At 42.2% G+C, this 26,320-nt stretch overlaps 1 protein-coding gene and 1 long non-coding RNA gene across 5 annotated transcripts in view; one reads left to right on the forward strand and one right to left on the reverse strand.

Annotated features, from left to right (window-relative positions):
• LOC124963324 (uncharacterized) overlaps positions 1–17,087 on the reverse strand; it is a 47,459-nt gene extending 30,372 nt beyond the window's left edge. The window contains exons 1-3 of one of the 4 annotated variants that reach the window (XR_007104705.1): positions 16,853–17,087; positions 15,357–15,447; positions 12,746–12,881 (exon numbers count right to left, since the gene is read on the reverse strand). This is a non-coding gene — a long non-coding RNA (uncharacterized LOC124963324). The other 3 variants (XR_007104706.1, XR_007104703.1, XR_007104704.1) reach the window with 3 other exon arrangements.
• Positions 17,088–17,308: 221 nt separating this feature from the next.
• Pcbp1 (poly(rC) binding protein 1) lies at positions 17,309–18,940 on the forward strand. The gene has a single exon (XM_047522984.1). It carries the CDS (start codon positions 17,523–17,525, stop codon positions 18,591–18,593), a length of 1,071 nt encoding a protein of 356 aa, XP_047378940.1. The 5' UTR covers positions 17,309–17,522; the 3' UTR covers positions 18,594–18,940.
• The last annotated feature ends 7,380 nt before the right edge of the window (positions 18,941–26,320 follow it).

Below are 26,320 nucleotides of genomic sequence, written 5' to 3' on the forward strand. Positions count from 1 at the left end.
GAAAGGTGGGGATGGGGAGGATGGTAGAATGAGATATTATTACCCTATATACATGTATGAAAAAAATTTTTTTAATAAAAAAATGGAAAAAAAATCATTTGTCATATTCTCTGCAAATTATGCTTTGTGTATATGTGTATATGTATATATGTTTCTAGTGTTTTTGTTTGCTTATTTTTAAAAGGCTGGGGATCAAATCCTGGACCTTTTTGCTTGAACCCAGAGGTATTTTACCACTGAGCATTATCTCCAGCCCTTTTTTTCTCTTCTACTTTTTGAGGCAGGGTCTCGCTAAATTACTTAGGGTCTTACTAAATTGGAGAGGCTAGCCTCAAACATGTAATCCTCCCACCTCAGCCTCCTAAGCAACTGGGATTACAGGTATGCACCACTGCAACTGACTAAACCCAGGGACTCTTGAGTGCTAGGCAAGAACTCCATTTACCACTCAGTCACGCCCCCAACCCCAAATAGCAATTACTCTTTTTTTCTCTAAGTTAATTTTTTTTTTTCTAAAACAGAACGGGCAGAAGAGGAAGCCTATAAAAGATATCCTCTGTTTCAGATACTAAATTTTTCTGTCCCTCCCACACTCCACTAGTCTTGATGTTCACATCTTTTAGCTTCCCATCTGACCAAATTTGAAAATGTTAACACCAAGCTCCCTAATTCCATACTCTATCTGAATCATTGGCCCCAAGTCAGCCCTGGCCACCAATCCCCCAAGTAGCGCCACAGGCCCAGAAGGGGAGGTCAGACACCAAAGTCAAACACAGGAGAAAGGACTGTAGATGTTAGCTTCAAGAACAAGGATCAGAGTGGGCTCGGTGGCATGCCTGTAATCCCAGTAGCTCAAGAGACTGAGGCAGGAAGATCACAAATTCAAAGCCAGCCTCAGCAACTTAGCAAGGCCCTAAGTAACTCTGAGAGACTCTGTTTCTAAATAAAATAATAGAAAGGATTGGGGGTAGAAATCTTAAAGGGGAAAAGGTATTTGAAGGTCTAAATAAGCAGCTCCCAAGTGCTCAGAAATGGGGTTTGGGACAGTCAGGCAAAAGTCGTAGGGTGAATTAAAGGGTGAGCTAGTTCTATTTGTAAAGATCCCAAAAGAAGTGCTGTAATCTGGTAGAAACCAGGTTTACAGTAAAGGGAATAAGACAAGCTGCATTTTGTGAAGAGCTAGGTTGGAGGGAAGGGTATCTAAAGGAGTCACTTCACAAAGTAATTCCAGGAAGCACACTATAAAGGCTTACTATAGCTACAGCAGCAGGAGGAGGCTAGTGACTTGAATAAAACGGAGGTGAGTAGATTCTACAAATGAAGAGAGAAGCAGCTGAGATAAAGCCTTTCCTTCTTAAGCAAACCAAAGGCAGAGAGATCACAGGTAGCTCTCTGGTGACAGTGCTCTTAACTTTCAACTTTCCGTGTATAAAACACAACATACTTCCTCATGTTTTCCTGGTCACCCAAAGAAATGACACTGCCCAGGTCTTACACAATAGCTGATTCATCATCAGTTAGTCTCTATCACAGTCTGCTGAGCCTCACAGCTCCCATAGACACATACCAGATAGCCCTGGAAAATAAAACAACCTGGTGTGAGCTGTCAAAGTCCTCTTGGTAGCTGACCTCACCCTGAAGTAGGTTTCATTTCAAAACTGAAAGGTACTGCAGAGTTGGGGAAATCCAAAGATCAATAGAGCCAGGAACAGGTGGTTCCCATCAGAAAAAAGGTCTCAGGATGGAACTCAAAACAGAAACCAGACCAGTGATAAGACATGGTTTATGATGTCTGTCTCCAAGTCAGCCTTCAAATGCCATTTATATGTTTTCCAATATTTACAACAGGGCATGACCACACTTATCCAATGCCTGACTACTAAATATCTAGTTCCCTGAGTGTTTAAGCAACCTTCTCATTTTATTCAGTTTTAGAGCTTTGAGGTAGCTTATTATCCGGGATACCAGGGGACCTGTGAACTTTTCAGTCTTCCAAATGGGCCAGGTTTTTGAGGTTTTTTTTTTTTTTCTCCTTCAATACTGGGGATCAAACTCAGGGCCTCAGGCATGCCAAGCAGGTGCTCTACCACTGATCTACATCCTTGGCTTTGGCCACATTTTAATTGTAATGGGTTTTATTATCTCTTCTTCATTGTTCACCTTCCCATGAACCCTTCCCAAAATTCCTATTTCACTAAAAACTTTTCAAATTATTCATAATGGCCCACTCACTGGAGCAATATTTATACAAAAAAAGTCTAGCTCAAAGAGTCGAGTTACTTGCTTGAGGTTTATTCATAATTAGCTACATGATTTTTGGCAAGACACTTCACCTTTCTAGGTTTGGTTTCAATTTCTTAACAGCTGCTCTCATGTAAGTTAAGAGTAGAATAATAGTTACCAGAGGCTGGGGAGAGGTGGGAGGAGTGAGGGATGGGAGAGATTGATCAAAATAAGGAGACTTATCAAAATAAGGTTGATCAAAATAAGAAGAAAAGCAATACAATGTCTTTGAACTGAGAAAAGTCTTAAGGCTAATCAAGTGCCCAGCAGGGTCGCTTTAAAAAGACACATACCTTAGCATATTATGGTGAAATACTAAGCAAAAAAAAAAAAAAAAAAAAAAAAATCACAAACTTCCAGAAACAACAGGTTATTATTTACAAAGGAAAAAGACTCCTATTGCACTGAACTTCTCAACTGTATCACTAGAAACTCAAGATAGTGAAAAGGTGCTTACAGACTTTTAGAGACTAGGACTAGAATTTCAAGAATCCTGAACCCAGCTAGGCCCAGGGACACACTCCTATAATCCCAGCTACTCAAGAGGCTGAGGTGGGAAGTTCACAATTTAAGGCCAGCCCAAGAAATGTGGAAAGACCCTGTCTCAAAAAATAAATAAAGGGGTGGGGATGTTGCTCAATGGTAAAGCACACCTGGCTGGTGTGCTTTAGGGAGAATCCTAAACCCAATCAAGACATCGTTCATGCATACATTAAGGTTACACAAAATTGAACAAAGAAGACATTGCACTGCCATATTTATTGCAGTACTATTCACAATACCCAAGAAATGTAGAGAACCTAAGTGTCCATCAACTGATAAATGAATAAAGAAAATGTAGAATATATGCATAATGGACTACTATTCAGGAATAAAAAAAGAGTGAAATCTTTTTTCTTTTTTTTTTTTTTTGCAGTTCTGGGGATCAAACCCAGGGCCTTATGCTTTCAAGGCAAGCACTCTACGGACTGAGCTATCTCCTCAGCCCCTTTTTTCTTTTTTTTTTTTGGTACCAGGGATTGAACCCAGGGACTCTTAACCACTAAGCCACATCTCCAGCCCTTTTTATTTTTTATTTTGAGACAGAGTCTCTCTAGGTTGCTAAGGCTGGCTTTGAACTTGTGATCCTTCTGCCTCAGCCTCCCAGGTCACTGGGATTACAGGCATGAGCCACTGTGCCTGGCAAGAATGGAATCTTTTAAAAAATCCTGTCATTTGCAGCATCATGTATGGAACTGATGATCATTATGTTAAGTAAAATAACCCAGGAACAGAAAGATAAGCACAGCATGATCTCGCTTATATGTGGAATATAAAAATAGCTGATCTCGGACTGGGGTTGTAACTCAGGGGTTGAGTGCTTGCCTAGCACATGTGAGGCCCTGGGTTTGATTCTCAACACCACATAAAAATAAATAAATAAAATAAAGGTATTGTGTCCATCTACAATTTTAAAATATATTTAAAAAATAAAAATAAAAACAGCTGCTCTCATGTAACTTAAGAGTAGAATAATAGTTACCAGAGGCTGGGGAGAGGTGGGAGGAGTGAGGGATGGGAGAGGTTGATCAATGACTATTAAGTTATAGGTAGACAGGAGTAAGAAGTTCTAGTGTGCTGCTGAGTGTGGTGGTGCACGCCTATAATCCCAGCAAAACGGGAGGGTAAGGCAAGAAAATTGCAAAATTGAGGGCAGCTTTGGCAATTTAGCAAGACAGTATCTCAAAATAAAAAATAAAAAGGACTGGGGATGTAGTTTAGAGGTAAAGCACCCCTGGGTTTAATTCCCAGTACAAAAAAAAAAAAAAAAAAAAAGTAGTATTTCAGCTGTGCTCTTGCACAGAAGGATGACTACAGATACAATAATGTACTATAGACTTCAAACAGCAAGAAGAAAGAATTTTGAATGTTTTTACCATAAAGAAATAAATATTTGAGCTGGGCATCGTGGCACATGCCTGTAATCCCAGTAACTTGGGAGGCTGACGCAGGAGGACTGCAATTTCGAGGTCAGTCTCAGCAACTTAATGAGGCCCTTGGTCACTTAGTGAGACCCTGTCCCAATATAAAAAATAAAAAGGGCTAGGAATCTAGCTCAATGGTAAAGTACCCTGGATTTAATCCCCAGTACCAAAAAAAGGAAAAAGAAAAAAAGAAAAAGAAATGTATGAGGGAACAGATATGTTTAACCTGATTTAAATATGATTACACAATTTACACAAGTAGTGCGACATCATGCGGCATACCATAAATATGTACAACTTTATGTTTTTGTGTCAGAAAATAAAATTAATTTAAATGTTTTAAAAGTGGACATATAAAGACTGTTCATGGAAGGGAGATCAGCAGAGCACAGGAAAGAGACCAGGGAAAGGAAGAGGGGAAAAAAAAGGAAAATACTGGGGAAATTATATAGTTATATTGTGGGCATGTATGAATATGTAACAACAAATCCCACCATTATGTACAACTATAATACACCAATAAAAATATGGAAAAAAAATTTAAAAATTAAAAAAACATATTTAAAGGTTGTTCATATCCCTCTTGTATGAAAACTGAAGAAATACTCCTGCAAAATTATTATTTAAAATTGGAACAAAGCCGAGAAAGACAAAGTATACAAGAAACACATTTCCCCTCTTTGCCCCGCTAAAAAAACTTTTAATAAGATTGGACCAGATGACTTCTGATGGCCTTTCCAATTCCAAACAGAAACCATCCTTACACACAACAGTCCCTGGCAGTCTGGATTTGAGTTGTTCATCACCTAGTGGTCTGATGTAGTAAATGCAGTTCATCGAGTGCCCGGATAAACTTCCAGCCATTTTGTGACTTCTCAAGACAACAGCCTAAACTTCTAAAGATTATAAAAGTAGGAGACTACAAACTCTCCAAACTTATATACAGTTTTAAAGACTCAGCTCATCACACATTCATTCTCCAAGGATGGGGAAAGGCCCACTTTGTGCCTAAGTTATCATAAGAAGTAAAGTAAAGATTTGTTAAGTTGAATTTACAAAGTAGTGAGGCAGAGATTGCTCTTGTGCGTATCAATCAGAATTGAAAGCAAATTTAGATGCTACAAGAAAATTGCAAATGTGCATTCTAAATAGGAAAACTGTCTCCAAAAGTTCACAAGACTGGAATATGGAAGATGAATTATATTTATCCTACATGTTTCAGGGGACTGGCCTAAAATTAATGAGAAGTCCCAATTAGATTTCAATTCAAAACAATAAATAGTTTTCTGCCAAAGAGAGCTATTCAACAATTAATATCTTCAAGAAGTGATACACTCCCCCATCAATGGAGATATTCTAAGAGAATTTGGATGATCATCTGTCAGGGGACAACAGAAAGCATTCCTGTAATCAGTTGGCAGACTGGAGACAAGATTGTATTAAATTACTTTAATGGCTCTTTCCAGCTCTGAGAGTCTATCATTTCTAAATAAAACAAAACCAAAATAAACAAAACCCACTAATGAATAACTAAAGTTCTCCTTCTACTTTTTTTTTTTTTTCTTTTAGATTCATTCAGACAGTTAAAACCTAGTGGCTAAAAGCATAGATATGACTCTACCTTCTACTTGAGTAAAAGTAGACAAATTATTTAACTCTATTTCTTTCCATTTCATTATCTATAAATTTAGAATAGGCCCTATTCTCACAAGCTTATTATGAAGATTAAATGATAAGTACTTGAAACACTGTCCTATACAGAAAAGTATTCAAAACTAGGGGTAGGGAGGTAAAGACTGAAACCTGCTTGTTTTAATTATCTGTATCCAAGCCTCAACCAAAGCATTCATGGCTATTGCTGACCATAAGTTAAGTTCCTTTGGCAACCAACCTCAAAAGAGCCCAGACTTACCTTCTTCAGTAAGGAGACACATCCCTTGCCCTGAAATTTGGCATCTTCCTTGCATAAAGCAGTTACCAAGACTTCACAAATACCACTACACAAAATTAAAAAAACTGAAAATGTTATTCTTCATATTTGCTATAATCAATCCTGGAACATCAGAGTTTAAAGGAACCTTAGAGACCATCTAGAGCAATTCCTTTATTTAATAAAGCAAAACAGGCTAAGGAAAGTAAACTCCTGGGGCAGGAGGGGGTGGAGGAAGGAAAGATAGTGGACTGAGACAAACAGTATTACTTTATGTACATGTATGATTACCCGAATGGTGTGAATCTACATTGTGTACAACCACAGAAATGAAGAATTGCACCCCATTTGTATACAATGAATCAAAATGCAGTCTGTAAAAATAAAAATTTTTAAAAAGGGGTACAGGTGATCAACAAATATATGAAAAAGTACTCATCATTCCTAGATTAGAGAAATGTAAATTAAAACCACCCTAAGATTTCATCTAACTCCAATTACAATGGCTATTACCAAGAACACAAGCAATAATAAGTGTTGGCGTGGATGTGGGGAAAGAGGCACACTCATACATTGCTGGTGGAGCTGCAAATTGGTGCAGCCACTCTGGAAAGCAGTACAGAGATTCCTCAGAAAACTTGGAATGGAACCACCATTGGCCCAGTTATCCCACTCCTAGGCCTATACCCAAAGGACTTAAAATCAGCATACTACAGTGACGCAGCCACATCAATGTTCATAGCAACTCAATTCACAATAGCTAGATTGTGGAACCAACCTCGATGCCCTTCAATTGACGAATAGATAAAGAAACTGTGGTATATATACACAATGGAATATTATTCAACCATAAAGAAGAATAAAATTATGGCATTTGCTGGTAAATGGATGAAGCTGGAAAATATGTTAAATGAAATAGGCCAAGCCCAAAAAACCAAAGGCCGAATGTTTTCTCTGATAAGTGGATGACGATATATAACTAGGGGAGGTGGTGGCAGGGAAGAGAAGAATGAAGGAACTTTGGATGGTGTAGAGGAAAATGGGATGGGAAGGGGTGAGGGATGGAAAGATAGTAGAATGAAACAGTATTACCCTATGTATATATATGATTACATGAATGGTATGAAGCTATACTGTGTACAACCACAGAAATGAAAAGTCGTGCCCCAATTGTGTACAATGAATCAAAATGCAGTTTGTAAAACTAAAAAAAAATTTAATTAAAAAAAAAGGGGGGGTCAACTCCTGGACATAATGAGTTGGTAATAGGACCAAGAAAGATCAAAGGCTTGCCATGTTGGGAAAAGCAAAACTGGTCTTCTACCTCTTAAACCACATGGCCTATACAGATTGAGCAACCTTTTGAGTTTCAAGTTTTAAATGTTGGATTTTCAAATTAGAGATGCCCAACTGGTAAAAATCTATGCAAATATTTCAAAATAAAAAAAAAACTTCAAAGTCTGAAACACTTCTAAGCATTTCAGATACAGGATATTGAATTTATATCTCCTACTTTACACAGGTCAAAGAAGACTAGAAAGAGCAGAACACAAAGCTTAGGAGCACGAACTCTGGAGCCTGGCCACCTTACCTGAATCCCAACTCTACTACTTATTAACTGTGTGGCGTTAAGCAAGTTTTCTAACCTCTCTTTAACTCTATAAAATAGAGAGTAGAAATGACTGTGTATTTATTTGGTACTGGGGATTGAATCCAGGGAAACTCTATCACTGAGCTACATCCCCAGTCCTTTCATTTTTTATTTTGAGACAGCATCTCACTAAATTGCTTAGGGCTCCCCTAAATTGTTGAGGCTGGCCTTGAACCTGTGATCCTCCAGAGTTGCTGGGAATATAGACATGTGCCACCATGCCTGGAAAGAACAACTATTTATAAAGTTATGTTTAAGGATTGAGATAATCCATGTAAAATACATAGCATGAAAGTTGTCAATTTGTACTCTGCTCCTCTTCGTTATCATTTATATTAAGAAGAGAAACAAGCATAACAACAAAAGATCAGACAAATTCCTACTTCTGGTCTAAGAGCAGTGAGACATACGTATTTATTCAGCTCCATTTCCTGGCCCAGGGAATACCCAATTCTGTAAGAGGAGACTACAGCTAACCTATCACTCATTCATTTCTTTGGACTGAGGGAAGAACCAATTCAGAGGATCAAGGCATGTGCGATGATGATAAGATGCTCAAAGTCAGAAAAATTAATGTCAGAACCCTTTATACTCAAGCTCAAGTTCAACTAGATGCTTTTCTTGTTCAATCTCTTCCCCTCAACCTACCAAGCATACCTAGCGTAACAGTTAAAAGCAAAAGCTGCTGGCTACAGTGGTGTACACCTATAATCTAAGCAATCTAGGAGGCTGAGGCAGGAGGATCACAAGTTCAAGGCCAGCCTAGGCAATTAGTGAAACCCTGTCTCAAAATAAAGAAGTCTGGGAATGTAGTTCAGTGGTGGAGCACCCCCAGGTTCAATTCCCAATATTGGGGGAGGGAGGATATATATAAAAAAATACATGTAATTAAGTACATATTTATAACTTTTTTCAAATAAGGCAGAGATCTATAGTGTTTACTAAGAAAAATAAAGCCAATCCCTCTTCCTCTTTCCATCCTATTTTTAAAATTTACATATTCATCATTTAATCTTCAAAACAAAGACTGGTGTCACTTGTCATTATCTCCATTTGACAGGTACAGAAACAGGTTCAGAGAGGTTCAAGGCCATATAGTCAGTAAGTACATGGGCAGAGTTACTAGAAAAAACTAAATAATATACAAAATAGGACTGAGGATATGGCTCAGTGGTTGAGTGCATCTAAGTTCAATCCCCCGTACCAAAAAAAAAAACCCACAACGTCCTGGGCTAGGGGATTAGCTCAGTGACACATCCCCCAACTCCACCCAAAAAAAGAGAATTATCAGGTTAAAAATATGTAAATTATATAACATACAAAAATATATATTTTATATATAATATACAAAATTATATTTTAAAATATGTATTTTATGTATTATACATATAAATATTTTCTATATTACACATAAAAATGTTTTGTATGTAAGTTATTCCCCCAGATACTGGGGATTAAATGCTATCTCTGAGGAACATCCCAGGACTGTTCTTTTGTTTTTGTTTTTGTTTTTTGCTACCAGGCATTGAACCCAGAGGTGCTTAACTACTGAGCCATGTCCCCAGCTATTTTTTGTATTTTATTTGGAGAAAAGTCTCACTGAATTGCTTTGAACTCACAATCCTCCCTCCTCAGCCATGGGGATTACATGTGAGCACCACCACACCAGCTATATGTATTTAAAGTCTTGAAAGAAAGAAAGCACCTAGGAAATGAGTGCAGGCAGAACAGGGTTACAAGGATTACTCTGAGTGCTCCATCACACTGGAGGCTGAAGAGATGAGAAAGAATCAGGGAGGAAAAAAAAAATGTTGAAAAAGAGGAGCCAAGGAGGAAGGCAGAGAGCCAAGAGTGGCACCCTGGAAGTCAACTGAAGCCAGGGTGCAAAAAGGGTGCAGCAACTGCTACTGAGAGGTAAGAAAGGAGACGGCTGAGAAAGGACCACTAAATCTACATGCTGCTTTCTACATTCTTTCTACCCTATTTCACATATACCTTTTTTTTTCTTGTTTAATACAGGTAAAATCCCAGCACTGTTCAATGAATACACATAAGGTTTCTGTTTAATGAAACCATATCCATGTCTCAAAAATACAAAAACAAAAATCAGTGCTCTTAATCTGACAAAAGACTTTACACAGTGAATAAGGTTGAACACACACTTTGTCTAGACGAAGTAACTGTCTCCCTGAAACAAAGTTCCTGACCATGCCTTGCTTTTGTTCTGCCATAAAGTCACAATTATTCTTGAACCCCTCTCCCTTCCCTGTAACTCAAACATCCTAACCAACTGAGTAAGACCTTAAGTATAAACACACACACAGTCCTTAAAAACAAAGCAAAACACAATCAGATCCTAAAGTTGGATGACAAAGAGATACACTGTACACTGCATCTTTCTTTTTCTTTTTCTGAGATGGGGTATTGCTATGCTGTCCAGGCTGACCTTGAACTTCTAGGATCAAGCAATCTTCCTGCCTCAACCATACAATTGGCTGGGAGTACAGGCCTGCACTATTGCATTCTGCTGTATCTTCTTTGTTTTACTGAACACTGGATTATCAGTTATTTGCCAATCAAAGGTTGGGCTTCATTTACATTTTCTCCTTGGAATTCCTAGACAGAAGTGCAGTTTCTGATCTGGGGGCGTGTGTGTGTGTGTGTGTGTGTGCGTGTGCGCGTGCATGCAATTTCTGATGTCTTTACTTTAAAACAGAAGTATTGCTCCAAAATAAGGTCTTCAACTTTGTCTGCCCTGGCAAACACAGTAGAGTCAGAATAATCCACACTACTGAAGCAGCAGCAGAACAATAATCACTAAAAATTGGACAATGCAAACATCCTTCATAAATGGCTATAACTACTGAATGGATTGTGCTCTCTCTGCCTTTGAACTTTTGTTCCCTTTGCCTGTAATACCCTTTCCTGCCCTCTCCCTCATATTTGGGACTCTGGATGTCAACTTTTATCTAGATAGCCTTCTCCAATTGCTTCCAAAGCTAAATTAAGGCCCCTCCTCTCTTCTCCCACTGCATACTTTGCTAACTCATACGCTAACACTTAACACACTGTCCTGTGTTACCTGCCTCTTCATCTAGATCACAAACATTTTCAGGCCAAGGGCAGGATCTCATGCATTTGTTTATCCTTAGCAATCAATAATGGTTTGTTGAACGAATGCATATAATCAAATTTGACCAAGAAAAGTTTCAGTAATTTTTTAATATATTTTCCCTGATAAACCAACTGAATTCAGGCTAATATTAAAGTTACTGGCATCCAATCCCATCCCCAGCTGAGAGCAAATGCAAAGAAATTTACTCTACCTCATAATGGACGTAGAAGTTTAAAAAAAAAAAAATGGAAATGCATGCTACCCAAAACCAACTCAAGAGGAGTCATCATTTCCACTGCTCTTCTTTGGAGACAGCAGTCTATGCTTCTCAAACCACCAGCTATGCACTGGCACACAGGAAGGGAGCAGGAGTAATAACCTCTAAACTGCTTTCTTCACCTCTCTCCCACCAATACTGTATTTCATTCTTCCCTTTTTACCCATCCTCACATTCTATACTTTGTATTTGCATTCAGTTTTCATTTTTCCCTTTAACTTTCCTCTGTCTTCTCTTCTACACACCTTTTTACAGGCAGAGGTACCACAGGATATCCAAGGGCACTGCTTTGTCTAATGGGGAGAACTCAGACCAAGGATACTGCTGTATCTTTGGGTTACTTCTGCAAACTACACCAATATACTCCTTATGTTTCTCAGGCAACCAAAGAGTGACCTCCTAACCGTAGTGTAGGGGAACTAGCACATGACACCAAATTGTTACAAATAGATAAATTTCTAGGTTGTAGTAGCCTATAATAGATAAAAGGCCCTTCCAATTTACTATTATTTTAAATAAAAGCTCTGAAGGGGAATTTAAAAATGAAGCCATGTTTTTAAAAAACAATGCTGCATGTGTGTAGAGCAAATAGTAAATAGCTATACTATACTTACTGGACCAGGTAGATTAAAGAAAAGAAATGTGGTCTCTGCTCCCAGGGAATTTAGGAGTGTCACTGAGTAATCACTCCCAACCCTTCACAAACTTATAAATGTAAACATTAGAGAACAAAAAGAGAACAGTTTATCTTAAACCAAGAGTCAGGAGACTAGTAATTGAAATGGATGTTCTGGGACAGAAAAACAAAGACTGATTTGGTAGGTTTTTTGAATTTAAAGTTATCCCAAGTGTGAAAACACTGTGCCACAACCAGGCACAGTGGCGCATACCTATAATTCCAGCAATTCAGGAGACTGAGGCAGGAGGATTTCAAGTTTGAGGCCAGCCTCAGCAATTGAGTGAGGCCCTAAGCAACTTAGCAAGACCCTGTTTCAAAATAAATAATAGGGGCTGGGGTTGTGGCTCAGTGGTAGAGTGCTCGCCTAGTCTGTGTGAAGCACTGGGTTCGATCCTCAGCACCACATAAAAAGAGAAAGAAAAAAAAAAACACATAAAATAAATAATAAAAAGGTCTGGAAATGTTGTTCAGTGATTAAGCACCCCTGGGTTCAAGACCTAGTATGGAAAAAAAAAAATCTATGCCACAGGCATCCGAAGCCAAAGAAAGGAATAATCCACAACGAGGAATCAAGAGATCTAGCTCAGGTCTTAACAAGCTGTATATCTTGAGCAAATCACTTCACTCTTCTCATCCAAAGATGGCTCTTCAGTAAACTGGGCACAATAATAACTTTTGGCAAAGTTGTCTATGATGATATAAAATCACTTTGAAAAGTTTTATGTAACATACCTACATAACATAAGAGGAAGCAAAAACTGTTGCTCTGAATAGAGTATAAATCTTGTGGTTCCAAAGTCTAAGCCTGATTCACCTTCCCAGTCTTGTTAAAACCCCTTAACCAACCTGTGGTCATTTGAGTCAGAGAAGAGTCATGTGTGAGGTTCCAGGGGTGGGATGCTGACTATTCAATCCGTTGTTCCGTATCTCAGTGGCTTCATCCATAAAATGGGTGGTGTGGAATTTGAAAATTAGTGCAGATCTGAGTAAGAGAGTGGAGAAGTTGCCAAAATGAGTAAAATATCTGTGCAACCCTACCCCACCACAAAGAGATAATAAAGTCACCAAATACCATCACTGCCTGGATAGAATTTAAAAATGGCTTAGCAATCATTTAATCTTTTCGTTTTACAGTGGGGAAAACTGAGACCCAGATATACAAGTTGAAGTTTCACAGATAGTCAGTCGCAGAACTGGGACTAGGGCCCAGAGCCTTGGATTCCAAAATCCAGAGCCGCCTTTGCCAGGTTACAGCTTTACCCATGGCACCGTGTGGTCTGCAAGGCACATCATCAACAAAAAGACATCACTGTAGGATTTCATCAATAGTACAACCTGGGCCACTGAAGGTGAGATACAGGATTCTGGGGGGAAGGAGAGAAGTCACTGAGAAGTTGCAGTTGAGTCCTAGAGATCCTCAGATAAGACAAAACCAAGGAAATATTTCAGGGAGAAAAAAACTTAAAACAGGCAATCTTGGGAAAAAAATTTTACCTGATGGGTAAAAAATTCTTTAGGGAAAACAAAAAAGGAAATTTGGAGGACCAGAATGCATTCAAATAGGATACTCCACGATTATATGCAATTTAGTCCTTTTGTCTCCTGAGTTTTTAATATTCTCTAATATTTTTTGTTGTTATTTTTGGAGAAGGCATCCGGATTTGAACCATTACTAGCATTTTTTTTTTGGTATTAGGGATTGAATCCAGGAGTGCTTAACCACTGAACCACATCGCTAGTCCTTTTATTTTTTGAGACAATGTCTTGCTAAATTGCTTAAGGCCTTAAATTGCTGAGGCTGGTCTTGAATTTGCAATTCTTCTGCCTCCCAAGTCACTGGGATTACAGGCATGTACAACACCACACCCAGCTATTACTAGCATTTTTAATTCCTTAACCTACTGTCTCCCTACAAGGACCTCTGCAAAGACCACATCTACTTTATGGTTAAGTATACCGTCTCTGGACTCAGATTGCCTACTTTCATATCCATACTTTACTACTTTATGTGAATTTGGACAAATTCCTTCACCTCTCTGTACCTCTGTAAAATGGAAATAGTATCACGACCCATTTCATGAGCTCATCTGAGGATTAAATGTGTATTCCAGTCACAACCTACTAATAGGTTTTGAATCATTTTAGTTATAACAACCCCCTTTATCTTTGAATATAAAAAAATGAACAGAAATTTCCAGAGTACACTGCAAGTAGTAATAAGTACTGTTTTGCAAAAAAATCTGTTATATAAATGCAGACAGGGACACACACCTATAATCCCAGCAGTTAGGATAATTTGAGGCAGGATTCCAAGTTCAAACCCAGCCTCAGCAATTTAGCAAGGTCCTCTGCAATTTAGTGAGACCCTGTCTCAAAATTTAAAAAATTAAAAGGGGATGTGGCTTAATGGTAAAGTGCCCTGGATTAAATTCCCAGTACAAAAAAAAAAAATCTGTTATGTGTGTGTGTGTGTATGTGTGAATGTCTGAAACATGATGTAAAGTTCATTTTCTTTCTAATAGCTTACTTTTAATAATGTTAATAGCCACTGAGTTAAAGCATAGAATAAGGCTGAGAACAGGGCCTAGTATATAACTAAGCACTTAGTGCCATTATTGTTACTGTTGCTGGTACGCACCTATCAAAGTGGTTTGCAGAGTAATAAAAAACAATATAAAATCTTTTGGAAAGTTTGATACACTTTATTGTAAGTTAAAAGCAAAAAGCCCTTCTTCATCTCTGACAGCCATGCAGTCCTTGTTAGGCATGTATCTGTTGCCTGGACCCTTAGCCATGTGTTACACTGAAGAGTCCACAGACTATGATTTATCTAACACTATGTCATGCTTTGTCAATATTTGCACAGAAATGGAGGCTTGGTGCCAAAGTGAAATAACTCATTTTTACAGGGATAGGGACTAGGGGTAGTGAAGTGGGAGTCAAGCACAAGTAACTGCAGGAAGCCAGTGAGTCATCCAAAGAATTGTTCACTCCCCCAGAGCCAGGTAGACTCAAATGTGTCCCAGACAAGGCCAGACTAACAGACACCTGGGTTTCTGAGAAGGACTGAATCACTTCCACCTCTCTCTCCTTATCCAGACACCTCATAAAACAGCATTTGAGTCCCTACAGTTGTCACTCACATCAGGAGAAACTGGAAATCCCCAAGGAGAAACAAACAGGCTGACTATACAACAAAGGGTTACCTGAAGTGTTCCTTCAAATGTCAGCACATCTACACGTGGGGACACTGAGGCAGGAGGATCACAAAGCCAGCGCCTCAGCAACTCAGAGGCTGTAAGCAACCTGGCGAAATCCTATCTTAAAATAAAAAATAAAAAAGTCTAGGGATGTATCAGTGGTTAAAGCACCTTTGGGATCAATCCCTGGTAGCAAAAAAAATAATAAATTAAATTCTAAAACCCTGATTTATAGAAAAACTGGAAAACATGCTCACCAGTAAGGAAATCAGAAGGTCTGGATTCCATCCCCGACAATGTAGAACCTTGAATTGATCACCTCATTTCTCTGGGTTTAAGTGTCTTCCTCTGTTAAAAGGAGAGAAAGAGAGATCACTACTTCATACACTATGGTAAAAAAATTAATATAGTATGCAATAAAATGCCTAGCATAAGATCTGACCCTTCTAGACAAAAACAAGAATACAAATTCTAATAAGCTGTGCCTCACTGACCATGGAAAAGTCTAGAGTATCCTGGTCTCTTCATAGATGTATTCTTTTAAAAGAACGTATATAAAATCATATTTTGGTCTCCCCAACAGAACCACCTATACTAGGGATATCTTGGAAAGCAGTATTTTCCATCTCATTCCTTAAAGCAATGGTTTCTAAGTGTTTTGGTACGGGGTGAGGGGTGGGATGTGGGGGTGGGGACTCAAATTTTCCCTTGGTAAAGCCCATCCATTATGAAAATCTAAAAGAAGAGATGATCGACATCGTGCCTACATTTTACTATTATTCACATTCTCGTTTCAAATTAAAGGAGGGGGAATTAAACTTCTTCCGCCACGCTTCGGACCAGCCTACAGGAGGAGTCTTAAGGACTCGCGTCGCAGGGAAGTCCCCGTGAACAGGAGGAGGCGCGTTCTAGAGCTTTCAGGGCGCCCCCAATTTCTCCTTAGCGACGAATCCAGGCCACGTGTCGCCATTTTGTGTTCAGAAAACATGGCGGCCGGTGGGGGGGGCGCCACGTTAGACCGCTTTCACTGAGGGATTAAGTATGGTTTGCACGCCTGACATCCTCGGTTTGGCTTAGCCCATGGAGGAAAGGGAAGGGGCAGAAATCACAACTCCTATGCCAGCATCTCGAGCGACATTTCCTAGCGAGAACTCGGCAAAAAAAGGCCTCCCAAGATGGCGGGCGTCACCAGGGGCCGCCCCGACAGTGGGGCGCGGCGCAGCCGCCGTGAGGGAAGAAGGCCGAAAAGCGAGACCGGAGAGGAGGCCGCGCGGGAAATGCCGCAGAGAACCTCCAATTCTAGTCGGCACCCTTTGAATAAATAAGATCTCCACAAAAGCACATATTGTTTCAAATACAAAACTGCCACGGTAGAAACGACAAAAGAGCTGGAGATTGGGTTTCTGCGGGTTTCAACCGAAAGAAACCAGCAAGATGCAAACAAAGCATTATGTAAATGGACGCCATTCTTTTCATGGCTGTTAGTAGCACTTCGCAAAAACAAAGGTGCAACTGCGTCAGGCAGCGGCAGGGGGTCGGGTTTCGATCTTTCGGCTCACCGGCCACCTCCGTGGGGCCGGGGCAGGGGTGGGGGCTGGCGCGGGGTGCCCGGGACGCCGGGGACGAAAGGGCCCCACGTGCCCGCTCGCGCGCGCACCCGCCCCACAGGCCGCACCTCGCCGCCCCTCCCCCCCGGAAGACGGCGGCTGCCCCTCCCGTCTCCCCCACACCCTCGCGCATGCGGTCTGGGTACCTCACGCGCACGTTTTAAACCCGCGGCGTCCCGGCTGCCGCCTGCACTGACTGTCGGGGCTGCCCGTGTCGCTCTGCGTACAAACCCCTTTGGTCTATCAGGAAAATGATATGTGTCACCCAAGCACAACATTAATATTTTCAGCCACCCGCCGGTACTGCTGGAGTTAATAAAACACGTGTTCACTTCAGAACCCTGCCGGACTCAGACCTTCCGCCCATCGTATGCATTATTTTCACTACTGCGGTGCAGAAAGTGTTTTTTTTAAGTACCGCGTGAGGGTTGGCGCAATCTTGTGACCTAAAAAAAACGGGTCCTCATTTTTTTCAAGGGGTCCTGCGCAGCAAGCACTTCCGGGGTCAGAGGGTACGCGGGGTTGAAAGCGGGCTTCCCGCCCCGCCCAGACCGCCGAGGCTGCCGCCGGAGTCGCCACCGCCGCGCCCTCGCCCACCCGCCCGCCCGCCGCTCCCGGCCCCGCTCGCCCCCTCCGCCGCCGCCGCCCGCCCCTGCGACGACGCCGCGGCCTCCCGCCCGCTCCCGCTCGCTCCCGCGGCCCTCGCTCGCCTCGCGCCGGCAGTTTTGGGCCTACACCTCCCCTCCCCCCCGCCAGCCACCAAAGACTTGACCACGTAACGAGCCCAACTCCCCCGAACGCCGCCCGCCGCTCGCCATGGATGCCGGTGTGACTGAAAGTGGACTAAATGTGACTCTCACCATTCGGCTTCTTATGCACGGAAAGGAAGTAGGAAGCATCATTGGGAAGAAAGGGGAGTCGGTTAAGAGGATCCGCGAGGAGAGTGGCGCGCGGATCAACATCTCGGAGGGGAATTGTCCGGAGAGAATCATCACTCTGACCGGCCCCACCAATGCCATCTTTAAGGCCTTCGCAATGATCATCGACAAGCTGGAGGAAGATATCAACAGCTCCATGACCAACAGCACGGCGGCCAGCAGGCCCCCGGTCACCCTGCGGCTGGTGGTGCCGGCCACCCAGTGCGGCTCCCTGATTGGGAAAGGCGGCTGTAAGATCAAAGAGATCCGCGAGAGTACCGGGGCCCAGGTCCAGGTGGCGGGGGATATGCTGCCCAACTCCACCGAGCGGGCCATCACTATCGCTGGCGTGCCGCAGTCTGTCACCGAGTGTGTCAAGCAGATCTGCCTGGTCATGCTGGAGACGCTCTCCCAGTCTCCGCAAGGGAGAGTCATGACCATTCCGTACCAGCCCATGCCGGCCAGCTCTCCGGTGATCTGCGCTGGCGGCCAAGATCGGTGCAGCGACGCTGCGGGCTACCCTCACGCCACCCATGACCTGGAGGGACCACCTCTAGATGCCTACTCGATTCAAGGACAACACACCATTTCTCCGCTCGATCTGGCCAAGCTGAACCAGGTGGCAAGACAACAGTCTCACTTTGCCATGATGCACGGCGGGACCGGATTCGCCGGAATTGACTCCAGCTCTCCAGAGGTGAAAGGCTATTGGGCAAGTTTGGATGCATCTACTCAAACTACCCATGAACTCACCATTCCAAATAACTTAATTGGCTGCATAATCGGGCGCCAAGGCGCCAACATCAATGAGATCCGCCAGATGTCCGGGGCCCAGATCAAAATTGCCAATCCAGTGGAAGGCTCGTCTGGTAGGCAGGTTACTATCACTGGCTCTGCTGCCAGTATTAGTCTGGCCCAATATCTAATCAATGCCAGGCTTTCCTCTGAGAAGGGCATGGGGTGCAGCTAGAACAGTGTAGGATCACTCATAACCCCCTTCTGCTGTTTTCCCATGATCCAACTGTGTAATTTCTGGTCAGTGATTCCAGGTTTTAAATAATTTGTAAGTGTTCAGTTTCTACACTTTATCATCCGCTAAGAATTTAAAAATCACATTCTCTGTTCAGCTGTTAATGCTGGAATCCATATTTAGTTTTATAAGCTTTTCCCTGTTTTTAGTTTTGTTTTGGGTTTTTTGGCTCATGGATTTTATTTCTGTTTGTCGATAAGAAATGTAAGAGTGGAATGTTAATAAATTTCAGTTTAGTTCTGTAATGTCAAGAATTTAAGAATTAAAAATGGATTGGTTAAAAAATGCTTCATATTTGAAAAAGCTGGGAATTGCTATCTTAAACTCTTTGTTGGTGCTTTTTTTTCTTCCCGCTTTAGCATTAGGTGTTTGGAGGGCAGAGGGAGAAGGGTGGGCCCGTCCTCGGTGTTCTTTCAAGCTCTTCTCACCTTATCGGTAAGATTCCATTCCCCCTGCCTCAACAAAGGAGCTCAGCAGGTTGGGCCTGCTTTGGGCTGTTTACGGAGATGGAGGGGCTCTCCCCAGGAGTGACATCCCTCCAACCAAGTTCCAGAGAGTGGCCTCTGCCCATTTCTCTGATAGAAAACATAAGGTTTTCTCAGGTGGAAAAAGTGCCCATTCAGTAGGACCTGATGAATGGAGAGCATCCTCTTCATCTAACCAGCCCCCTCTACCCCCACCCCACAGGAAAAACTTGGCCAGGAACAATAAAATATTCCGAGGTGGGAGGAGCCTGGGTGGAGAAGGGATGGGGGAGGGGCAAGGGTGGGAGGAGGGCAACAGCTGCGAGGTGGCGGTGGGGAGAGGGGTCTTGGTTGGACAGCTGGGGCGGGGGGGGGGGGGCAGGAAGAAGCAGCTATGCAGACAGTATGCACCTGTGGCAATCCTGTCTGAGGATGTTGTTACACCTGTCAAGTGAGGTATCCAGAAACAAAAGAGGCCCAGTTCCCAATTTTTCAGCTATGTGCAATGTTCAGAGAATCACTACACCAGGAAATAATCCTGCCTAAATGAGGCAGTCCTTACTGGCAGGAATTTAGACTGACCCATTGATCACAGCCTAAGGATGACCAGGGTATTAATACAAATTCCTAGATCTTGCCCCAAATGAACCAGAGAACTGCATTTTTTAACACCCCAAAAGTGTTTTGAGTTGAGTATCACTTTCTCTTCGCCGGATGAGGGAAGTTCTGTGAAGGTCTAGCTGACCCACGTCCACATCAGTTAATGGGGCTAGGATGAACCTGATGAAAGAAGAAAAATTCTCAACAAGGCAATGGCAAAACTAAAAATAAGACAATTAGGTACCAAAGTAGGTAATGCAAGCCCCAGGCACTACATGAGATCACTACTAGCAAAGAAATTCCTGTGAAAGGGAAGTATTACCCATAATATTTGTTGAAGCTTCTCTACAGGACAACTTCCTGAGGTACAGCCCTGGTTTTGAGAGTCCCTAGAGGTAAGATTGCCATATACTTCACATCCACTGTGGAGGTCAGGCAGGCAGTTGCCGAAAAGGAGCCCAAATTCTGGTGTTAGACCTGTTTTCATACATTCTGCCACTTGCTGACTTTGGGGCAAATTACTTTATAAGATGGTGTTAAAAGTATATACCTCCTAGGCTTGAGAAAATAAAAAGAATATTATGTAAAGCTAGATATTGCTTAGGGTAGGTGTGGTGGCACAGACCTGTAATCCCTGTGGTTCAGGAGGCTGAGGCAGAAGTTCAAGTAGTAAGGGCCTTCGTAACTCAAGTGAGACCCTGTCTCTAAGTAAAATACAAAGAAAAAGTTCTGGGGATGTGGTTAAGTGCCCCTGAGTCCAATCCCCAGTACCAAAAATATATATATCATTTAGATCAAGGGGTTACAAAAACCAAAGACCTATTTTTGGGGGCAGGAGTATCTGAGCACAGAAGACAACTAATTTAAAGGTAGGAAACAAAGTAACATATTAAATGTTGAGCTAGAGAAGAACTTGGTGGAGAGGACAAAACACAAGGGGATAGGGGGAATAGTGAAGGCCTGGAAGCCTGTTCATTACCTTCTGGAAACAATGAGCACTAATCAGGGCAAGTGGATAATAAACTCAAACCCTGAGACACCAAGCCAAATAGTCTCTGAAGCTTGCTAGGTGAAGTGGTTTGAATGCCCTATTGAAAACAGGGCTCAACCTCTACTCCTTACCATAGGTAGCCCTTATTAGGACAAAGCTGGCAATAATTTGTAAAAAATAATTTGGGCAATAAGACACATGATAAATTGCTCCTTGAAGAGACAAAAGGCAGGAGTAGCAGTTAGAAAACTACCTGAAGCAGATTCTAACACAGGCTGGAAAGTGGAATCAACAGGAACACAAAAAGGCCAATGGAAGCAGTGCTGTAGGCCTGTAATCCGAGATTGAAGCAGGAGGCTCACAAGGTTGAGGCTAGTCTGGGCAATTTAGACTTCGTCTCAAAAGAGCTGGGATGTAACTCAGAACACCTCTGGGTGTTCTGGGGTTGGGGAGCCAATCAAAGCAAGAGAAATCAGGTTTGGAGATCAGAGACATAATGAGGAACAATAAATCTAGGCATGGTGATAGAAGCATATACTGTGCAAAATATTTGACCAGTAAATGACTAGAAATGGAAGGCAAACTGAAAAGGTAGCCAGAGCTACATGAGACAAATAAGGAAAAAGGGCTGGAGATGAGTTTTGGTTTATCACCTGGGGATGAGGAACCTAGTTGTCTTCTTCATTGCTGTATCTTATACCTGTCACTGTGCTAGTGGAGGCTCAAACAATATTTGTAGAGCTGGGAATGTAGCTCGGTAGTGATAGAGCACTCAAGAACCACACATACACACTAAAAAAGTAGAACGAACATGGAAGAAGCAGCCAATGAGGAAGACAGAAGGAACAGTTGGAACAGCAGGAGAGAAACCAGGATAATGCCCTTGAGAAGTTGTCAAGGAGGAAAGTTTCAAGATTGATGGAGTGATACTAATTTTAAAGAGGTGGTTAACAGGGCTGAGGTTGTGGCACAGTGGTAGAGCACTTACCTTGCACATGTGAGGCACTGGGTACGATTCTCAGCACCACATATAAAAAAAAGAATAAAATAAAGGTCCATCAACACCTAAAAGAAATATATAAAAAAAGAGATGGTTAGTAGATTTGATTGAATATCTACCATGGGTAAATTACTTTGAACTTAAACATGATGGTATACATTGGGAAGATACCTAAGCATGGATAAATGGTAAAGGGAGGAAGAGAGAGAAGCAGCCATTATTTTTTTAATTTTTAGTTTTATGTGGACAGAATTATTTATTTAATTTTATGTGGTTCTGAGGATCGAATCCAGTGCCCCACAAATGCGCAACAAGCACTCTACCACTGAGCTACAGCCCCAGCCCCAGAAGCAGCCGTCATTTGAAGCTGAATTCTCGACAGTCTTCACTGTCATAATAAAGCATTCAAGCTTTATCCTGAAAACTGGTGGAGATGCCAAAACATTTTCTTAAAGTTTGTGTCTCCAATAAGTCTTTAACACATACCCTTATTACATATTTGTAAATGGCTTGTACATTAATCATCTCTGCTTATTTATAAGCTATATACAAGCAGAATTCTAAGAACTATTCGTATGATAAAACACAAAAATTTAAAAGTTAGCAGATAGGGTTAGGAAGTGGGGCAAGAATGGAGGAAGGAAGGACTGCATAGAGGGAAAAGAGAGGTGGGAGGGGTGGGGGGGAAGGGAAAAATAACAGAATGAATCAACCAACATTACCCTTTGTAAATTTATGATTACACAAATGGTATGCCTTTACTCCACGTACAGAGAAACAACATGTATCCCATTTGTTTACAATAAATAAATAAATAAAAGTTAGCAGATTAAAAAAATTAAAGGCCTGGGGTGTAGCTCAGAGGTTGAGTGCTTACCTAGCATATGTCAGACCCTGGGTTCTATCCCCTGCAATCTATCAATTAATAAATAAAATTTTAAATTTCAAGTCAGGCATTGTGGTTCATGTCTATAATCCCAGTGACTCAGGAGACTGAGGTAGGAGGATCGCAAATTCAAGGCCACCCTCACAACTTATCAAGGCCTTAAGCAACTTAGTGAGGCCCTATCTCAAAAAATAAAAAGGAGTGGGAATGTAGCTCAGTGGTATAGCACCCCTGAGTTCAATTTCCAGTAATTAAAAAAATATATATAAATTTCAATAATTTTTTTTACCTTTGCCCCCAGGTACTTTAGAGATCAAGGAATACTGGGGAGGACAATTTCAATGGAATGGGTGCACTCAGAGAGTAGAATTTCAGAAGAGCAATGGAAGGAAGCCAGGTTGCAGCAGGAGAGGGCCTCCTGTCTCCAAGGAGTGTGGACCACTCAAATACTTCGTGCAAAGGAGGGAAAGAAATAGAACCAGAACTTGAAGGAGAGAGCATCAGGGAAAAGATTCTTTTATTTGTTGTTTTTGAAAAGAACTTCACTGAAGTCAGATAATAAGGAACCAAAAGGAAGCAGAATATTAAAGGTACAAGACAGAACGGTAGGTAGAAGAGAGTCTTCAGTGCTTTTAGGCCGAGGCAGCTGGACTATTGGAAGTTAACTCACTTATTCTGTGCCCTTTCCTAAGGCGACATGCATTTCAGAACTCACCCACACACACACTTTGTCCTTTCTCTTTGGGGCAGCTTGAGCATGTCTGCTTCTTAACTAACGACTGGAAATCGATGAGGCCCCTCTGCAGTTGCTATGTTTCTTGTTACAGCTCCATTCCTGCCACCAACTGTGAGGTCACAGCCACTGCCACAATAAAGAAGCCCAAACAGGTTGACAAACACCTGTTGTGTGGTAGCCACAGGAGTTGTATCATGTGTTTAGAAGGCTGATCTTTCCCTAGTCCCCAGTCGCCTCCCTTGCTTGCCTCACTCAGCATCACACACAGGCACATTTGAGCACTACCACTATATGCTCTGCGAGGCTAGCACTTTGGACAGTGAATCACCACACTTGGGTTCACCCCTCCAGCACATACTTATTCTCCATGACCTGAGAACTAAGCAGTGTTTGCCAAGAGCTTGGGATTTGAGTTGATCCTACCTCACCCCCAGCCACTCTTGGTGACCCTGAGTGGTGCACTACATACTATCCAACACCCCTGGGTCTGCCACAGCAGATGTGTGAATAAGCAACTGTGGCAGGAGAAGCCTCCCACTACCAGGTTTTCTGGTCACTTTGCCTGGCCACAGGAGGGGCCTTTCTAAAAATTCAAATCTGACTGACATCACTCCCCTGCTTAAATTAAGCCTCATCTCCACTCTCCATGCATGCCTAAAAAGAAAGTCCAAACATTTTAGCAGGGCTTAGACAGCCCTCAGGTTGTTTCCCACCAACTGCACTGGGGCTGTACCAACCAGTGCTCTCTAGCTCCACCCTCCACACCCAACAACTTGCAGTTCCCCCCCAAGACATTCTGTTTGGGCATCCTTGCCTGGGGACATGATTGTTTCTTCTTCCTGACCCCGACTGGGCTCTTTCATCCCTGCCTAGGGGACTAAGGTTCTTGGGCTCCTGTATCTTTGTTTTTGTTTTGTTTTGTTTTTGCACTGGGAACTTTACCACTGAGCTATATTCTCAGCCCTTTTTATTTTTTATTTTGAGATAGGGTCTCCCTAAATTACTGGGATTATAGGCATGTGCCTCCAGAGTTCCTGCTTTTGAGTGTCAACATTCTGCAAGGAAAATCATACCTGGAGGACTGGGAGGCCTGAGTTCTGGTCCAGGTTCTGGCATGGACTCACTGGGTGATCTGGGACAAGTTGCTCCCCATCTCTGAAGCTCAGTTCTCCATCTGAGAAGACATAGCCTCTTGCTGCCTTGGGAATACTGCTGTCTTTGAGGCACCCATTCCTGCTTCTGCTTTCTGCCACAGGGCTGACTTCTGACACCCAGGCCTTCTAGAAACACTCAAGAGAGAAAAGCGGAAACTAACAAAAAATTGGCAGCAACCAGCCTCAGCTTGGCATTTTGAGCAACTATTCATGGGTGCTTGGCTGAGGAGGAAGGAGAAAGGAAGGAACTCCAGGAAGATTTGCTCATCGCTGGTCATGCCTGTCACTTTAGGCTTTGTGGGGAAGAGGGGAAGATATAGAAGGGATGGAGAAAAGGGGCATGGCAAGGAAGGTTAGACATGCAAAGGTGGTCCCCAAAGCAGACCCTGGCCCTCTTCCCTTTCGTTCCCCTGCTCTTATGCCCTAGCTTCCTGGTCGACCCCCAGGCTTTGTGTCCACTAAAGTAAGGATAGGGTAACTGCAGGCCCCTCTTTTTCTTCCCAGTATCAATTATGCCTCTGGGTATTGGCCACCAGGTTGAGCAGGCCTTGATGGAGAGCTGAGGCAATGATACTTCAGTGGCACCAAATACATTGCCCATCAGTCACTCAGGTGGTGAATGATACTGGACTGGTTACTCTCTGAGTAGCTGGATCACAGTGAAATGAGTGCTCTTTCTTAACCCTGCCTCAGTGTGGATGTGGATGAAACCCGTGTCTTTTTTTGTGTGTGTGTGGTACCAGGGATTGAACCCAGGGCACTTAACCACCAAGCCACATCCCTAGCCCTTTTTTCTTTTCTCTTCTTTTCTTCTTCTTCTTTTTAATGCTTTATTTAGAGACAGGGTCTTGCTGAGTTGCTTAGGGTCTTCCTAAATTTCTGAGGCTGGCCTTATTCTCATGATCCTCCTGCTTCAGCCTCCTGAGCCTCTGGGATTATAGGTGTGTGCCACCACTCCTGGCATGTCTTCATTTTTTAGTTCATCTTCTGTTCAAAAGCATTTTCTGAACTTGCTCAATGGGCTCTTACAAGAACCTTCTCCAACTGACTTCTGATGGGACTTTAATAAGGTCTGTTGTGACCATTTCCTCACCTGAAACCTGAGCCACCCTAAGCAATACCTCCTGTAATGACTAACAAGTATCAAATGCTTACCATATGCAAAGCACCACCTCAAGCATTCACATGAATAAACTCCCTGAGTTCAGGGTCCCAGGCAGGAGAAGTCCCCTCTCTCACCTCATACTAGGGATGGAACCTGGGGCCTCACACGTGCCAGGCAAGCACTCTACCACTGAGCTGCATTCCCAGTGTTTATTTTTTTGTTTTGTTTTGAGACAAGGTCACTAAATGACCTTGAGTATTATGCTCCTGCCTTGACCTCCCCAATAACTGGGATTACAGGCATACACCAACATGCCCGGCATGTTTTATTTTGCTAAGAAAGCAAGACGTGTGGTTTTTTTTTTGTTTGTTTTGTTTTGTTTTTTGTGATACTGGGGATCGAACTCAGGGCCTTGTGCTGGTGAGGCGAGCACTCTACCAGCTGAGCTATCTCCCCAGCCCAAGACATGTTTTATGAATTATATGTGAATATGTAGTACGTATGAGGATCCTGTTGCTATTGTTAACATTTTCTATTCTTTGTTTTATACGTACACACATTGTTTTTTTAAAAAAGGAAATCATACTCCACACCCTAACTTATATGCCATTTTTTCTTCTCATCAAATCAACATATTCATATCCTATAAAATTCACAATTGGGGGATGGGATGTAACCCAGTGATAGAGTGCTTGCCTAGCATGTGTGAAGTCCTGAGTTTAGTCCTCAGT

This window comes from Sciurus carolinensis, chromosome 13 (assembly GCF_902686445.1).
Source record: "Sciurus carolinensis chromosome 13, mSciCar1.2, whole genome shotgun sequence".
Classification (NCBI taxonomy): Eukaryota; Metazoa; Chordata; class Mammalia; order Rodentia; family Sciuridae; genus Sciurus; species Sciurus carolinensis.

Bases quoted from the DNA above. Each gene is read 5' to 3' on its own strand.
- Pcbp1 (XM_047522984.1), top strand. From the start codon at position 17,523: ATGGATGCCGGTGTGACTGAAAGTGGACTAAATGTGACTCTCACCATT.